The 16,045-nt window shown below is 54.6% G+C and overlaps 2 protein-coding genes across 2 annotated transcripts in view; one reads left to right on the top strand and one right to left on the bottom strand.

The window, feature by feature from the left end:
• MTOR (mechanistic target of rapamycin kinase) overlaps positions 1 to 16,045 on the top strand; it is a 110,492-nt gene that overhangs the window by 39,260 nt on the left and 55,187 nt on the right. The window contains exons 26-28 of the mRNA XM_045858452.1: positions 1,034 to 1,176; positions 3,742 to 3,904; positions 4,038 to 4,183. Coding sequence (XP_045714408.1) covers positions 1,034 to 1,176; positions 3,742 to 3,904; positions 4,038 to 4,183 — 452 coding nt within the window. The remainder of the gene's footprint in view (positions 1 to 1,033; positions 1,177 to 3,741; positions 3,905 to 4,037; positions 4,184 to 16,045) is intronic.
• ANGPTL7 (angiopoietin like 7) lies at positions 8,506 to 13,657 on the bottom strand. The gene is made up of 5 exons (XM_045858453.1): positions 13,037 to 13,657; positions 10,575 to 10,675; positions 9,810 to 10,004; positions 8,983 to 9,181; positions 8,506 to 8,723 (listed from the first exon to the last, which is right to left on the bottom strand). Exons 1-5 carry the CDS (start codon positions 13,404 to 13,406, stop codon positions 8,554 to 8,556), a joined length of 1,035 nt encoding a protein of 344 aa, XP_045714409.1. The 5' UTR covers positions 13,407 to 13,657; the 3' UTR covers positions 8,506 to 8,553.

Raw genomic sequence — 16,045 nt, 5'->3', positions numbered from 1 at the left:
GCCAGGCCAATTCACAGAGATGTCATTTTGATAATAATTGCAACCATTTTTTTGCTCATCTTCTCCAGCTAGGCCGTTAAGATAGCATTCTCCCCAGATGAGGGAGGCTGAGGCTCAGGTGCAGCAGACAGGTACTTTGCCCGTGGCGCCACGGCTGCCGAGTGGCAGAAGCAGGGTTCCAACCAGGGCTCCCTACCTCAGGGTAACCGGCACTCCCTGTGCTGAGCACAGCTACACCTGCTTTTGCACATGTACACTTAGTCCTTAAAGCACCCCGTGAGGCAGGAGTATTATCCGTACTTTACAGAGGAGTTAGGTAACTTGCCCACAGGCAGACAGCCAGACTTTCCCTCAAGCCGCTGAGCTCCAGAGCGCGGGTGTCGGCCACTGCACTGCACTGCACTGCCCCTCTCCAGTGCCTGAGTCTTTCCATCCACCTCTCGAAGCTGCCCCTGGAGCAACTCTGGGTTCCTGGAGGGCTCAGAGTGTTGAGGACAGTTGGAGGGCACGTGCTGGGAAGTAAAAATTAAACCTGCTCTACCCCTTTGGTCTCATCCCACCATGGTGCTGTGTGCCTGGGGCTCACTGCTCACCTGATTGCAACAGGACTCCTGTGCTGTCAGCCTGAGCATGTCCCCTCCCCCCGTGTGACTCCACTGTCAGAAGAGCCACTGTCCTAATGCAGAGCGTGCCCGGGGCCTCCCTGCTGGAGGCCACTCGTGGAATGTACTCTGAGTGTGACAGTCCCATCCACGCCGGGTCTGTGGACCTCTGCTTTGCTGGTGGAATCCAGCACAAATGAGTTGTGAAAGAGTTGCTTTTTCTGTACCGTGGTATACTCTAGAGGTTGCTGTTTTTGCTTTATGGCTCTTGACTAAATGGTGCTCTTTTGTATTTGTGCTCTGGGAGAATTTTGTCATGAGGTGTTTAATTTTATAAGTCAAAGGTGCAGAATAATCATGAAGTAGGTGAGGGCTCTTTACAACTGACCCTGGAAGCTGATGGTTTTCCGTTGTCGCCTGTGGGATGGCAGGCCTGGGGAGCTGCCAGAAGGGTCTCCAAAGACGACTGGCTGGAGTGGCTGAGGCGGCTGAGCCTGGAGCTGCTGAAGGACTCCTCGTCGCCCTCGCTGCGCTCCTGCTGGGCCCTGGCGCAGGCCTACAACCCGATGGCCAGGTACGACGGGTCGGGGCTCCTGCTCCCCGGCTTCTGGTGCGGGTCCGGAGGATCCGCACACAGAGAACGGTGTGTAGGAGTTAGCAGCGATAGGCAGTGGTGAAAGGCTAGTGTTTTTAACTCTGCTAACTCCTGGGGGCGGGGAGTAAAGAGAAAAGGACGTTGAGAAAGCTCATATTTCAGGAGAAGCATCTGTCTTAACCTTGCTATTAGACCTTTCTTTAGTATATTTAGACCCACAATTTTAATTACAAAGTTGCACAGTCATTTGCAGTTTTGAAAACAACTATGTAATCGTTTAATATAACCTGTTTCTAATAAAATGTATTCTCATTATTTATTGCTGCATTACAAATACCCCAAAACTTAGTGGCCTGAAACAACAGTCCTTTTATTTTTGCTCAGGAGCCACGATTTGGGCAGGACTTGTGGGGACAGTTGTCTCTGCTCCACACAGAGTCAGTGGGGGTCTCCGTCTGGGGGCTAGAAGAGTGACTTTCAGAATGGCTTACCACGTGTCTGCCAAGCTGGGGCTGAGTAGTGACAGGAAATCCGCCCCGGCCGGGGGCCTGGGTTCCTCTCCGCACAAAGCGCTGGGCAGATTGCTCTGGGCGGATTGCTCGGGGGGGCCTCCTCGGGGAGTGCCGGCTGCGTTCGAGAGGGAGTGCCCCTGAGGAAGTGCATGTGTCTTTATGACGTTCCCTTGGAAGCCACAGAGTGTCCCTTCTGCCCTACTCTGTGGTTCAGGGCAGTCACAAAGGCCCATTCACATTCAAGGGGAGGAGGTGCAGGCACCCCCTTCCGAGAGGGCTGCGGCACAGTCCTGGTGGAGCACTCGCAACAGGAGACCGTGCGGCCCTCCATCTTTGGAAGAGAGCATTTGCCATAAAACACACTGTTTTAACATATGTAAAAGATTTATAGTGTAACCTAGGTGAACAAAATGGAATACAAAATGGTATAAATGTGTGATTTCAACTGTTAAAAGTATATGTACGTAGGGAAAAGGTTAGTAATACAGTTATCTCTAAGTAGGAAGGTTTGAGTGATTATTTTCTCTTCATTTTTTTTTTCCTGTTTTCCAAACTTTCCTACAGTGCACAATTGTTATTTACAACGAGGCATTAAATGCTGCTTTAATTAGCAGAAAGCAGGGCGTTTGTTTCGCTTCACTGTCCCCGCGGCTGGTTTGCTGGTGGAGTGGACTCTGCAGGCGGTGGTGGTGTAGCAGTGTATTTAGTGATGGGCGCCGGGACTGTAGCTTGGACTCTCTGATTTGGTTCATCTCATTTCTTTCACATGTTTCCATAATGCCGTAAAAGTAGCTCCTGGGACTGGAGTTTCCTCAGTGTGCAGCTTTCGTGTCTGGCCGGCGCGGCAAACTCTCTTCTGCTCCAGGTCACTTTTGAGCGTGATGTTGTCCACAAGAGACTTGTGATAGTGCACACACGTGTGTCCGCCCCCCAGTGCCACACATTTTCACTGGGGACCCAGCTCGGCCTGGGACCCAAGTCAGAAAGCTCATTTCTTAATTTGCACAGGACTTCTTTCTGTCTTCCTGTTATCCTTTGAATTTCAAATATTTTTTTCTATCCCATTCTAAAATTACATACATTGCTCTGATTTAATCTCCTAATGTAACCAAAAGTGGATGCAGAGCTATCAGATGCTAAACTGCACATCGTAGGCATACTCTGTAGTTTCCAGCTCCCCTAAACAAGAGGGTAAGATTCAAGGTCCGATGCCAGGGGTAGCAAACATGTCCACCCACGTGATGCTGTCGTGATCTGAAATGGTTTTAGTGATGTCAGAAACGGCACCTCTGGTCCCGGGCCCTCGTAAGACCCCCACTGTGAGAGACTGGCTTAGGGAATCTTTTAAGGCTCACACACGGCCTTGGATTCTGTTCTCTGATGCTCCTGGTTTCTCAGGTTCGGTTGTCATTTTGTTTGTGACCGCCTGCCCCAAAACGGTTCGGGGTGTATTTTAAACAACAGTCTCAGGTGCCGCCTTTGCCAGGCCCGATTTCTGGAATGTGGGCATTGCCTGAGGAACACCCCGAGAACCATGTGAAGATTATTTCAGAATCTGTCAGCGCTGGCTTCTATGTTAGCAGCCCCCTTTCTGTTGATCACGCCCCTCCCTGCAGCGAGGAGAAGTGACGCAAAAACTGCTGAGAAACGTGCGTCTTACTTTGCTCTGCTCTCCTTCCTCCGCGCCCCCCCACCCCCCTCCTTTCCGGGGTATCGCAGTGTCTCTACCCACGCTGCAGAGTCTAATGGTCACTAGCCACAGGGGTTATTTTCAGTTAATAAAAATTAAATAGGACCTAGAATTCAGTTTCTCGGTCACACTTACCAATCCACGCATGTCCTTGGTGACCGATGGCTACTACATCGGACGGGGAAGATACAGACCATTTCCAGCAAGTTCTGTTAGGCAGCGCTGGTCTGTGTAGCTGACGTCAGGGGCGCCGGGAGCAGACTGAGGTACACAGCTCAGCACCAGGCAGAGGCGTGACAGGCGTCTTCAACCTCCTCCTCCTCCGCTCCTCTCTGCCCTCAGGGATCTCTTCAACGCCGCCTTTGTGTCCTGCTGGTCCGAGCTGAACGAAGACCAGCAGGACGAACTCATCCGAAGCATTGAGTTGGCCCTCACCTCCCAGGACATTGCTGAAGTCACACAGACCCTGTTAAACTTGGCTGAGTTCATGGAACACAGTGACAAGGTGAGAGGTTTGCCCGTTGTCCGGGGGGAGCCGGGGAACCGGCCGGTGGGAGGGGGGAAGCACCCCCAGAGCCCACTGGTGCTCGTGCCCCGCCTGCCACTCTCCTATGCCGTGGGGCTCTGCTCTCCTCCAGGGCCCCCTGCCGCTGAGAGACGACAACGGCATTGTCTTGCTGGGTGAGAGGGCTGCCAAGTGCCGAGCATACGCCAAAGCGCTGCACTACAAGGAGCTGGAGTTCCAGAAGGGCCCCACCCCCGCCATCCTCGAGTCTCTCATCAGGTAGGCCGCACGCCCTCCCTCGGGATTGCTGCCTTCGCCTCGAATGACCTCTCTTCTCCGCTGTGTGTCGCCAGTTCACTGCAGTCACCTGGGGACTTCCGCTCTGTGAAGTCCGCCCTCAGGTCTGGGCGACACATTTGAATGAGATGCAGCTGCAGGTGGCTCTCCCGCCGTTTTCCAGCCACAGTTGTCACTTCTGTTGAACACCTGGGCTCCTGTTGTTTTCCCACCTGCGCTTGTTTGTCCCCGTGAAGTCAGCGTGAGCCACTCCGTTTCCATAGCAGCCTGGGAAACGTGGAGTTTCTGTTCGGGTTAGATAGTGCTGTCTGGGGCAGGAGGGGGAGTGCTGGACCCTGGGCCCCAGGGCAGGGCGGGCTTTCATCGACTCTCTGCGTTGGTGCCGGGCACCCTCCTCTGGAGCCCGGAGAGTGCAGAAGGCAGAGCAAAGCCTGCGATTCCGTGGTCTTTCCCCTGCTGTGGTTGTGTTCTGTCCTGTCCTAAGTGGGTTCTGAGTCTCCTGGGTATGGAAAAAATAGGTTGTTGAGTACACTTTCTGCTGTTAGGAAATTACAAACAGCTTGAGATGTTAGCTCTGGCTCCTGGAGAACTGCTCACTTCTCCTAATGATTATCAGAGAATATTAACTCTGGGATCTAATTATCTTCATGCAGATGCCAACACGGTTGATTATTTCACTACAGATAATTTAGGACAACCCAGCTGGTTAGCAAGCGCCTCCGCCGCAGCGGAGACGGGCAGGGGTGTGCGGTGCTCCCATACTTGAGAGGACGAGCAAATGGCCGGGCTCTCTGCTCACTCACTCTGCTTTCAGCAGGTAGTAAAAAGTGTTCCTTCAGATGCTTTAAAAAGTGACCAAAAAGATAGAAACAGAGTTGTGGTTTTGCCCAGCTAATTGGACTTGGAGAGAAGGTTGACTTCTGAAATACCGCGTGGCATTGTAACGACACGTCATCCTGCGGGGCAGCCTCAGTTTCAGACCGGGCTGCGGGTGAGAATCCCGCACTTCTTCCTCCCGCCCCCGGCGCAGGTCGCGCAGTCTTGTTTGGTGGCTAATGAAACACCTGGGAACTGGACACCATGAACATCAAAGAAGTAGTTTCGCTCATGAACTCCCTTGCTAACCTTTTTCTGTCTGGTGCCTCTCTGAACCGTCTCTCATCCTACCCAGATTTCTCCCCAAATCGGAGAAATCAGGAGCGTTAGTGTGCATGCAGGTGTATAGTAGAGAGATACAGTCGGGACTGGAGAAGGATTCGAGCTCATTTAACTTATTAGCCAGATAATTGAAAACCAGTCTCAGGGTTCCCTGCAGACTGACGTCGGCTTCGAGGAAACGGGCAGACACCCAGCTCCGTTTCCAAGTGCAGCCAGAACTCGACGCCCTGGGGTGCGCCCCTGGTCCTGCTGGGCTCGGCCTGCCTCCCTCCAGTTGGTCTCCAGACCAGAGGGTCCACCCTTCTTTGTTTCCATTTGTAGCTTTTCTTTCCAGTTTTCTAAACCTGCTTTTCCTAAGCACCGTTGCGATGTTCTGCCATCGTTTTCACTGAAGAAAGTTTTAAGGAACAGCCTTCAGTGAAGCTGCCCTTAAGGAAGTGGCTCGCAGCACTTCCCCAGCCCCCCGTGGGCCCGGCGGGAACTGCCCGCTGTCGTCGTCGGAAGGCGGTGTGGCTGTGCGTCCCTCAGCCACTTCTCGGGTCTGGTCCTGGTGGCTTTGCTCTGCGGTAATCGATGGGATCCCCTTCCCCACAGGGGCTCCTCGCAGCCTGGTGACCGCCCCGCCTCAGACAGAGCACAGACGTCTTACCTGCTTTGTGCACTGCCCTCCCCGCCTCCCCCTTCAGTTTTCTGTCTCTTACTTTCTCTTCACCATTTGTGCACTTTTCAAAAGCTCATTCAAGTACATAACGTTTGAGTCGACTGCCTTAAATTCTTTTTGAAACAGTCAGGTTTGTTGTACACAAAACCATCTGTGCGCAGCTGATTCTGAGTTTTTGGTTTTGTTTTAAAAAGCTGTGCTCTGGCGACAATATAGTTGTCCTGCTGCTGGATGGATCTGCCGGTGCTCCTCCCCGCTGACACGTTCCCCGTGCGCTCCAGGACAGGTTAGGGCCGCGTGCGATCCCCAGAGCGGGGCCGGTGAGGGCAGGGTAAACGGTGTGCCTCTGCGCAGAGCTCGCCTGCGTCGGTGAGCGAGGTTGCTTCTCGGGGGGACAGAGGGCTAATGGGCGTCCGATTGCTTGGAAGCACAAACACACACGCAGCTCTTACTGGGTTAGCCCGCAGTATCAGGGTGAGGTCTGGTGGTCTCTTGACCTTGTCCGCTCAGGCTGCTGTGAACACCATAGACGGGGGGCTTAAATAATAAACATTTGTGTCCCGCTGTACTGGAAACTGGGAAGTCCAAGATCAGGGTGCCAGCTTGGTCGGGTTCTGGTGAGACCCTCCTCCAGGTTGCAGATGTTTGTCTGAGTGGTGGAAAGCTCTGTGGGGTCCCTTTTGTGAGGACACTAATCCCATTCATGACACTAATCCACCCTCATGGCCTAAACATCTCCCAAAGGCCCCTCCCCCAACTGCCACCACATTGGGGTTAGGCTTCAGCGTAGAATGGCAAGTGGGGCACAGTCAGTCCGTAGCACCTGCTTTTCTTTCCCTCCCCACCTGTTTATGTTAGCTTTTGTTGCCCAGAGCCTCCGTTTTGCTCTAGTTGTGGGGCATGTAGGAAGTGAGAGAGAATCAGTCATTAGATACTTCTGCCGTGGGCATCTCAGGCTCTTCCTCCTCTTTATCTCCTTCCAGCCCCCGATCTTTTTATCCTCTCTTTCCGGAAGTATTTTGCTGGCTTCTAAGCGTCTCAGACTGCCCCTCCGCCTGCCCCAGGAAGGTTCTGTGTAAATGCCTATCCCATGAGAAGCCCTGCTCCAGTGTACTTCGTCTCTGCTCGGTTTATTTCTCTGAAGATCCCGAAGGTTCTGTTTTTAGGGTTAGGTGGATTCCCAACAATCAAAGCACTATAGATACAATTTAAAAATACAGAGTAAGCATCATGGCTTACCTCACACTGAGTGGCTCAAGGGAATGGTTCTTTCTGGCAAAGAGAAAGGACTTCCTGAAAATCCAGATCATTCGCCGTCTGTTAAGGCTAAAGATCTTCACTCGGGTGCAGAGTAGTTGCAGAGTGTGTTGGAGCCAGGCAGTGGCATTGGCCTGCGTGGGGTCAGGTGGGTCGGCCAGACCTGACCTCGGCCAGTGCCCGCTGCCCTTCGAGAAGCCCCTCGCCCATTGGCTCCTGGCCCCCCGCTCCTCTCTGGGTTTTCCCGAGGCCGCAGCAAACCCAGCCTGGTCCTCCTGTTCCCCACGCTCTGGTTTTTCGCTGAAACTTTTCACCCAAACTTTTCACCGTGCTCTGTGTGTGACGGTGATGATTTGGAAGTGAACAAGTGTTAGAAGTTTATTGTAGAAAGAAAAGGAAACTTGGAACATTTAGAACAACCTGTATTTTATTTTTACAAAGCGAAACGCTTATGAACAGCATGAGTTATTAACCATAGTGCCATCTACCTTCTCTTTCCAGCCAGTTTTTGTAGACAGAGGAGGAGGCTCTTCAAGCTCTTTCCTTTCAGAGTAAATAAAAATAGATAAGTCTGTAAACTGTGACTAGTTTCAGGCAGGTTTCTGCAAGCATCCTGGAGGGAACTCACCCCACCTCCCGCGGGAGCCCCTGGCCACCCCTGCCCCGCTGCCTGCTTCCGGCGCCGTGCCCGGGGCGAGGCTGGGCTGGGGAGGCGCCCGGCCCCGCAGTGCCCTCCAGTCGCGGCCATCCTGGGTCAGCTCACCTCCAGCAGAACAGTTTTTGTCTCTCTGTTTGTAAATGTGCAGACTGAAGGTGATTTCGTTGTATTTAAAAACAGAAACCTCTCTTCCACTACACCCCTTCACTGCTCTCTCGAACGCCTGGGGCCTCTCCTTGAGAATCAAAGTACACGGTGCTGTCCAGCAGAGGGACTTGTTTTCTGCCCTCACCTAACCTAGGCCTAATAGAAAGTGGATAAAGTCGTCTCACAACTAGTTTTTTCATAGAAAAATTATGTGGAAAAGAGAGAAGCTGTGCTGTGTCAGGGGTCCAGGCAGAGAGCTAGCCCCTGAGAATTCCGTGTCAGGACCCATTGTCCCCGGTCCTTCATCCCGTCTACTGGGACATCCTGGCTGCGTATACGTGTCTCCTGCTCCTCAGAGACTCCCTCTCCCACTGGGGACAATGGGCGCTTTTTCCTCCACTCCCTTCCCACCCCCCCGCCCAGCCTCCGTTGTCTCCGCGTCTCCCGCCCCGCTCCGCCGCGGGCAGCCCTTCAGGGCTGGAAGTCCTCCGGGCGGATCTTCATCTCCACCCGCTTGAGCGAGTAGGCGGAGCCGTGCCAGCCGTACCAGGTGATGCCGTCCAGGTGCTTGTTGTGCTCCCCAAGGCGGTAGAAGACGCCGTTGAGGTTGGAGTCCGTGCAGCAGTTGTACCAGTACCCACCTGGTGGGAGAAGCGGAGGGGCGCCAGTGAGCTGGGCGTGTCCCCCGCGCGGGAGTGGCTGCCAGGCTAGACGGCAGGGGTCTGTCTGTCTGGTGGTGGTGTGAGTGGCAGCTAAGCAGTCGGGGCCGATAGACAAAGGACATACCGAAGCCCGGATATCAGCCGCGAAGTTATGATTCACACCTCTTCACGTGGGTCTGAGCTTCAACCTGAACTTCCCCCTACACCCCCCACCCCACCCACCCCACCCCCGTCTCACCTTTGCGGAGCTGCGCACACTTGTCTAGGCAGTTGTCGTTGTCCTTGTCCCTGGTGCTGAAGGCCGTGTTGTTGTGGTAGACGAGGGCGTCGTTCCCCACGCTGCCACTGTAGTTCCCCAGGAAGAGGCGGTAGCTGTTCCGCTCGTTGCCCAGAACAAAGTGGCTGTACTCGGCGTAGCGCGAGTTGCCCTCCCAGTCCTGCGGGAGGGGCCGAGGCTGAGAAACACGCCAGCGGGGCCGCTTCACCCCGCCCGGCCCCTGCTCCCTCCAGCCACAGCCGTGCGGCTTTCCACTGCAGGGCATCTAGTCAGCTTCAGTACCTGAAACCTTGCAACCTGGGAGTGGGCAAACAAGGGTCCTAGACCAGGCTTCTCCCCTGAGTCCCCATGTGGCCTTGGTGAGTGAGCATCTCTTTCTGTGTCCCCTCACTCCCCTGTTGGTGAGGTGTAGATCTGTGTCTTTATGGCACCCACTTACAGGTGTCACAAGAGCAATTCGAGAGTGTAGTGACGCTTCAAGGCCTCTGATGAGAGTCACCAACCAGTATCAGTAAGGGTTATACACAGAGGACCTTATGCCCCAGGCCGCTGGCCGCTGGATCACTGTGCTCTGGCCTGAGGGTGGCCTCCTCCCGGGCCCTGCAGCCTCACTTTTCTGAAAAACAGGGACGAGCCTATTCTTTCTCAGCTGCACTGCGGCCTCAGGGAAACCCGTCACTGTGAACACACAGGCCTGAAGTGAGTAGGGGCAGGAACGGCGCCCCCAGAGTTCGCACGGCTGCGGGTGGCGGCCTGGTCCGGTCCTGGGACCCAGGCCCTGCGCTCACCTCCATCTCCACGCGCAGCCGGGTTGGCCGCCGGGACAGCCGGTGGATGTGCTCGTTCCCCAGCCAGAAGTCCCCGCGGATGCTGCCGAAGCCCTGCTTGTACTGCCGCCAGTCCTGGTAGAAGGAGACGAGGCCGCTCTTCCGTCTCTGAATGACGGTCCAGCCACCGCCTACCGTCTCCATGTCACAGAACACCTGAGGCAGAGAGGCGGAGAGGATGCTCTGGTCAGGGACCCACAGAGGCGGGAGTGTGGGTGGGCCGCACCTACCTTCTCCTGCCCCTGCAGAGCCAGGGACGGGAGCACAGGCCCACTGTGGCACGAGCCTGCCGTGGTGCGGGCGAGCTGGGGCGGGGGGCTCGCTGAGGGAGAGTTAGCAACCTCGAGGATGGGGACAAGGGGGTGCTCGTCGGGTCTGAGGGGGAAACTCCAGGTACTTCTGATTGGCTCCCTCCATGGTCTCTCTTCCCCCTCCCCAAAGACTAGCTACTCCAGGACACGCAGGAGCTTCCAGCTAGTGAGGGCGTGGTTCTAGAGTCAGCTAACACGTCAGAACGTTGCTGTTTAACTGATAGTGATTCGAAGAGGCAAAACAGATGCCTGGATTTCCCCCTGTAAATGCAGCGTTTGGATGGCTCCCTGGGATTTGCTGTGTTCGTTTCTATCTTGAGTTTCTGCTCCGTTAGGCTCTGACTGGCCCTGTTGTCCCTTTGAGGGCGTGGAGGACAGAGGACAGGACATGGGCAGTGGGTGGCGGCGGCCTCACCTCCAGCTCAGGGCTGCCCAGGAAGTCGTCGGGAGGAAGCTTGTACACCCCAGAGATGCGGTAGTTCTTCTGGTAGAGTGACGAGCAGTCGTAGATGGCATCTGCGGGAGGGACAGGCCACAGCGGTGAGCGCGCCCGCCCAGGCTCCCTGGCGGGCGGCCCTCCTGCTACACAGGACTGGGAAGTTTAAGCTCATGGTGGAGGTGGACTTCCTCTCCACCACGCACATCGCGTGAGTGCTCAGCTCTAGACGGTGTCTGGGTGTGGGGGACCGGGAGCTGGAGCATTTGGCTTCGCTGGCCCTGGGACTGAGGGATGGGGAAGCCCTTCACCCAGAGAGCATCCATAGGACAAGCAAACAGGTGACTTTAGGCTTACTCTGAAATAAATCGTCCTGCAGTAGCTCTAGGCCACGAACCCTGGAATTACGACAGCGTATGAGGCCACATAATGGGCTCTAATAAGGCCAACTTCCGGGCCGGCCAGCCTCCATTACCAGGTAATCGTGACTGCCTCATGGGGTCTGGTTTTGCTGCTGTTCCAGGTTTGGGTGGGTGGGTGGTTGCTTTTGTTGTTTCTCAGAGGCAAGGGCTACTGGGGTCCTAATTAAGGGAGATGGAGTTATAATCCTGCCTGCCCCCCCACCTTCATCGCACACAGCTAGATGAATGCGGATGCACTCTGAGGGACCCTGGAGGGTCCTCCCAGCTCAGTCACTGGAACAAGGACCTGAGAGCCTTGGGCAGGCTGGTTTCACTCAGGGGCTGATTGACACGTGTCCCCGGCACCCTGGGGACTGCCGCCTCGCGGCAGATTGTTTCCTCGTTCTAAACATGGTTGAAGACTTTGCGGGAGGGACGGCCTTCCCTGCTGGGATTCAGCGAGCAGGAGCTTCGCCGACCAGAGACACTTCTGCCCTCTGTGTCCCGGGAGCTTCTCTTGGTGACCGGCGCCCTGGGCCTGTGAGAAGAGTGCACGGGTGGCAGAGGGCAACGCTTCTGCCAGGGGACTTGTCTGAGGAGAGAGTGATGGGGAGGGAAGGCTGGCCCTTGCCAGCAGAGTCCTTCACTTTCTGTTACTGATGGGAGCACGAGTGACTGCCTTCTCCAGGGGCTGCCTGTTCACGGAGTGGAAAGGTGACCCAGCCCTGGTGACAGAGAGGAAAAGTGAGGAATGTTGTCCCGGACAAGAAGAGGAAGGGTCCCAGCAGCAGAGCTGCGTTTGACCCCAAGGAACTCCCCGCTGGGGGGTGGGGAGAGCCCCGGTCTGGGGAAGCAGGAAGCGGCACGCTCAGATGCCCCTCGGTCTGGCCTGCTCCTCCGCATGTGTGGTCTCGTCTCCCAGACCGGGCAGGGCTCGCTGGTGTGGGACGGGGCCGGAGACCGCCTCCTAGTCCCGAACTGGGGGTCGGGAAGCACACGCTTAGAGAGTGACTTACAGACCTAGGTTCAGGTGACAGAAGTTTTAAGCTTAATTCCATGTTAAAACTTTTTCATTTGAACTAAGGGTAACCAGTGACTTACTGTTCTTTATTCTTGACTTAGTGCGACCAAAAAGTTTCAGTAAGAAAATGACATATCTATAGGATGTGCCCTTTCCAACTAGTAATTCCCTGATAGTTTCAGAAAACCAGATCTCTCTCTGACAGATTCACCTTGACCCATCTGAGCCAAGCTAACCAGAAACTGGAAGTTATTTTGCAAAAGAAAACATTAACTGTCTTATTTTTAGCCTCCTAAAAAATCCAAATTTCAGCATTGCATTTTCTTATTTCCTGTACTATTGGGGAGAGTTTTATGTGAGATCAGGGGGAAAACAGCAGTATCAGAACCGAGGAAACCCAAGGACCCCCCCGTCCTTCCTGAACACAGAGGAATTCTTCGGAAGGCCCCGGGCAGGGCCCGTGCGTTTCCTTCTGAGCCGATGGGAAGAGCCGGTTTGCAGGGAGAGGACACGGAATTCCACTGAGGCCCATTCCACTAAACGCTAGAGACAGAAAAGATCTGTTTTTTGCAAAACTTTGCTCCCGGAGCAACAGATGTTTTGGTTTTGGTGTTCACTCCTGCTTCCTTAGGACTGAGGGTATAACCCATCAGCTCTGGGTAAGGAAGGGGACCAATCAGGAAACTTGAACCCTCTTTCTAAGTCTTGCTGTGTGACTTTGGGCAAACCACATAATCTCTCTGTGCTCCACGGTGGTAGTTCATACCTTTAGTGTGCTGAGATGTTGTGTGAATAAGACCTGTGAAGGTACTGGGTAATTTACAGAACATTGGAAAGCAAAAGAAATACTCTGTAAACCTTTAGTAAAGAGAAAATAGCATGTACCCAAGAAAGTATATCCCCAAAGAACCCCCAGTCATTGTTCTGACAGCAGGTTACCTAGAAGCGATGCCACAGATGGGAGACCCTGGGCTGTCTGAGGGCAAGGTGGTGAGAACCCGCAGACCCGTGCTCCTTACCTGCCGAGGTCTGCGTGAGCGTCTGTGCAGCTTGCAGCTGCATGATGTCGATCTGGTTGTTCATTTCGGAGTACTTGCCCTCGGCCTCGGCGAGCCGCGCCTCCATGCGCTTGGAGCTGCTCTCCAGCTGCATCACCTGCATGACCACGCTGACCCAGTCCTTCTCCTGCTTCTGGCTCAGCTCGCTCAGCAGGCTGCTGAGGTTGGCAACCTGGGCCTTGAGCTCCTTCACCTCCTCACAGCAGGCGGCCCCTTTGAGCTGTGCAGGTGTCTTGCGCTTAGTGGGCTTCTGTGGCCACACTGGGTGACTAACAAAGGCCAAGATGAAAATGCAAAGCCAGGGCACAGCTGAAAGGGTCTTTGTCAGCATCTTTCGTGGGCCTGGTGAGGAGGCTCTTCCTGGAGAGGAATCTGGATGTGCCCAGCTGAGCTGCAGAGCTGTAATAATTACAACCTTGTACCCTCACTGTCGATGGGCTCACCACTCTGTTTTCTCTTTCCTTCTTCTTTCTTAGCCTTTGTCAAAGCTTGAGTTTCTGAAAACGTGGCTTAATTGGGCATCCTATAGCTTTCCTTCCCAAGCCTGAAGGCTCTACAACTCAGCATCTTAAATACCGTTCGCTGCCTGCACCTCCACCCCGTGTGGATGACGCCTTAGCCCCTCCCAGTTCATCTAGGAGGGTCAGGTGCCTGTTGGGTGAAGTCAGCGTGAACTTAGGCCAGAGAAGGGGAGGAGGGAGACAGGGCGAGTCTGTCTTTCCTTGCCTGCATGCACAGTCCCTGGGCCGAGACAAAAGGACTGTGAATTGGTGTTTCCAGTTTTGCCTATTAGAGTGTGCCCCTGCCAGCCACTGGCTCAGCACTATCAGCGAGCAGGGCAGGGTCAGAAGAGTTTCCAAATTCCATTCTAGAGGTTATATAACCATGGGGTGAGCGTAAGGTAGGCAGCGCGAGTTGGGAAGAGGATTCCACTCACCCGTGGAGGCCTGCTAATGTAATCCATGCTGTTTGTAGGAGGAGCTGGTGTGTTCTGGCACCCTGCTGAACGGGCTTTAACAAGGCTGCTTATGCCTTCCTCTGATCATCATTCAGTGTTTTACAAAACACCCATTCGACCTGGGTCTAACACAGTCTCCCATTTGAACGTTTACAACTTAGAAAAGCTCTAGAAAGAGGAGGATGCAATAAATCTCTTAGGAAGCAGAAAAGACTTTGTAGATTGTATCCACAGGATTTGCTCAGTTATCTTCCTTTTTACATACTTTCTCTTTCAACAGTGAGCAGGCTTCTCACACTTGACTTTAGGCGGGGAGGGGTCAGAGGTGATGGCAGAGACAAGAGCTCAGGAGAAAGGGACGTGGGTCTGGGTTGGTCACCCGCATGCGCACTGGTCTGCAGACAGGACGGAGAGCCCTTGGCCCATGGTTCAATCATAGAGAAAAGAGTCCCCGTCACCAAATAAGCCCATAGTTAGAGTCTGATCTTCCTCTTCCTGTGCAATATAGTTTGCAGATCTGAATTATTCTCTACTCGTATATGATATTCCTGAGAATGGAGATAACTTTTCCATTGAAAACTGATGAGAAAAGCCTTTAAAGTTCAGCAAACTTTAAATCCTTAAAATGAGCTTTTCACGAAGAATGTAGGCGAACGTCCCTTTGTCCTCCAGCAGGAGCCCCGTCTTTGTAACTCGCTCCTGTGCTTCCCGTGTCACGGAGCCACTCGGCCAGGTCCTGTCCTGTTGTTGTTTGGTGTGGGTCCTTCACACGCGAGCCACACCGGCCCCCCGGCAACTTGCCTTCCCTGCCGTGATCCCCCGGAGTCCTTTCCAGCCAGGGCTTCCAGCCTCTCAGCGGGTCATTTCTGCCCAGGCAGCCAGAGCTACCGAACAATTTCTTTTTTCCTATAAGTCGCAAAGCAGCCCTGGATCGTGTGGGTCAGGGTTTCTTTGCCCACATTGCCTCCTGCGCCTGCTGAGGCGTGAGGGAGGATGCTGCCGGCACTCTGTAGTAACTTGTCGCGCTGCTCGAAAGAGGCCACTCGCAGCAGGCCCTGCTGGCCCGCCCTGCTCTCTTTGTGCATGTGTCCCGTGCAGCTGGGCCCTGCAGCCTCGGCTCCGTGCGGTTCATTCCACTCACGCGAACCTGGCCCCAGCTGTCTGCGTCGCACAGGGTCTGCTAGGCTCCCTGAGAACCTTCAGTGTCTCCCAGCCATCAGATGACGCTGAGCTCAAACCGTGTGCCCCGGAAATGCTGTGTGCCAGTCACCTGTAACGTCGCCTGTGACCCTGCTGGCTTGGAGCCCCCAGTGGCAGCGCAGTAAGGAAAGCGGCGGGGAGCAGTGGGGTCGCGTGGGTTCCCGGTCAGTGCCTGGCTTGTTCTCTCCAGTGGCCGCTGTCCCTGCCTAAGCAGGAGAGTGGTGTGACTAGGTCTTCGTATCTGGACAGAGGGTGGATCCGTCGTTCCTATTTACTGCCCACGTGGCGGTCCTTTCCGGGAAGATGGGAGGGGCCAGGTCACAAGCCCCAGGTCTGAGCACAAGCCCTGCTCGCCGACGTTTCTTTTCCGGAGACTTGCTGCTGACTCCAGACGTGAGTGGGAGGCGGGCTTTTCTGATTTGAAGATTTTCTGGAATCGCCTTAGCTGCCCCAATGTCAACAACCCCTGTCCCCAGATGTTTGAGTAAAATAGCTAGTTCAGGGCACTCCCCAGGCCAGGAGGTGATCCGGCCTCCAGAACATCCACAGCCCTCGACGTGCTCCGTCCTGAGTTTCTGCAAGAAGGAAGTTAGTCCTCGGTCTGAGCACAGCGGAGGCCATGGGGGGCGCCAGGAAGAGTGTGGGAGCACAGTGGCTTTCCCTTCTCTGCGAGGCTTTCTGTCCCCTCCCCAGACACGGGGGTTAGCTGGGAAGTTCCAGAGAACCTGGGGTCGCCGCCTTAGAGTTTTCCCTTTTCTCCATTTTGCTGGTGGTGAAAGGGGGTCAGCTTGGTGCTCCTGGAAAGATGCTTT

This window comes from Phyllostomus hastatus, unplaced genomic scaffold (assembly GCF_019186645.2).
Source record: "Phyllostomus hastatus isolate PE091 unplaced genomic scaffold, TTU_PhHast_1.1 phas_scaffold_182, whole genome shotgun sequence".
In the NCBI taxonomy this organism is placed as follows: Eukaryota; Metazoa; Chordata; class Mammalia; order Chiroptera; family Phyllostomidae; genus Phyllostomus; species Phyllostomus hastatus.
The sequence above is the reverse complement of the archived record's forward strand: the minus strand, read 5'-3'. Positions and strand labels throughout refer to the sequence as shown.

Coding starts and splice junctions, on each gene's coding strand:
- ANGPTL7 (XM_045858453.1), bottom strand. CDS start 13,406: ATGCTGACAAAGACCCTTTCAGCTGTGCCCTGGCTTTGCATTTTCATC. Junction 10,005..10,574: donor TGGGCAGCCCTGAGCTGGAG/GTGAGGCCGCCG, acceptor TCTCTGCCTCAG/GTGTTCTGTGACATGGAGAC. Junction 8,724..8,982: donor GTGTGCGCAGCTCCGCAAAG/GTGAGACGGGGG, acceptor TTCTCCCACCAG/GTGGGTACTGGTACAACTGC.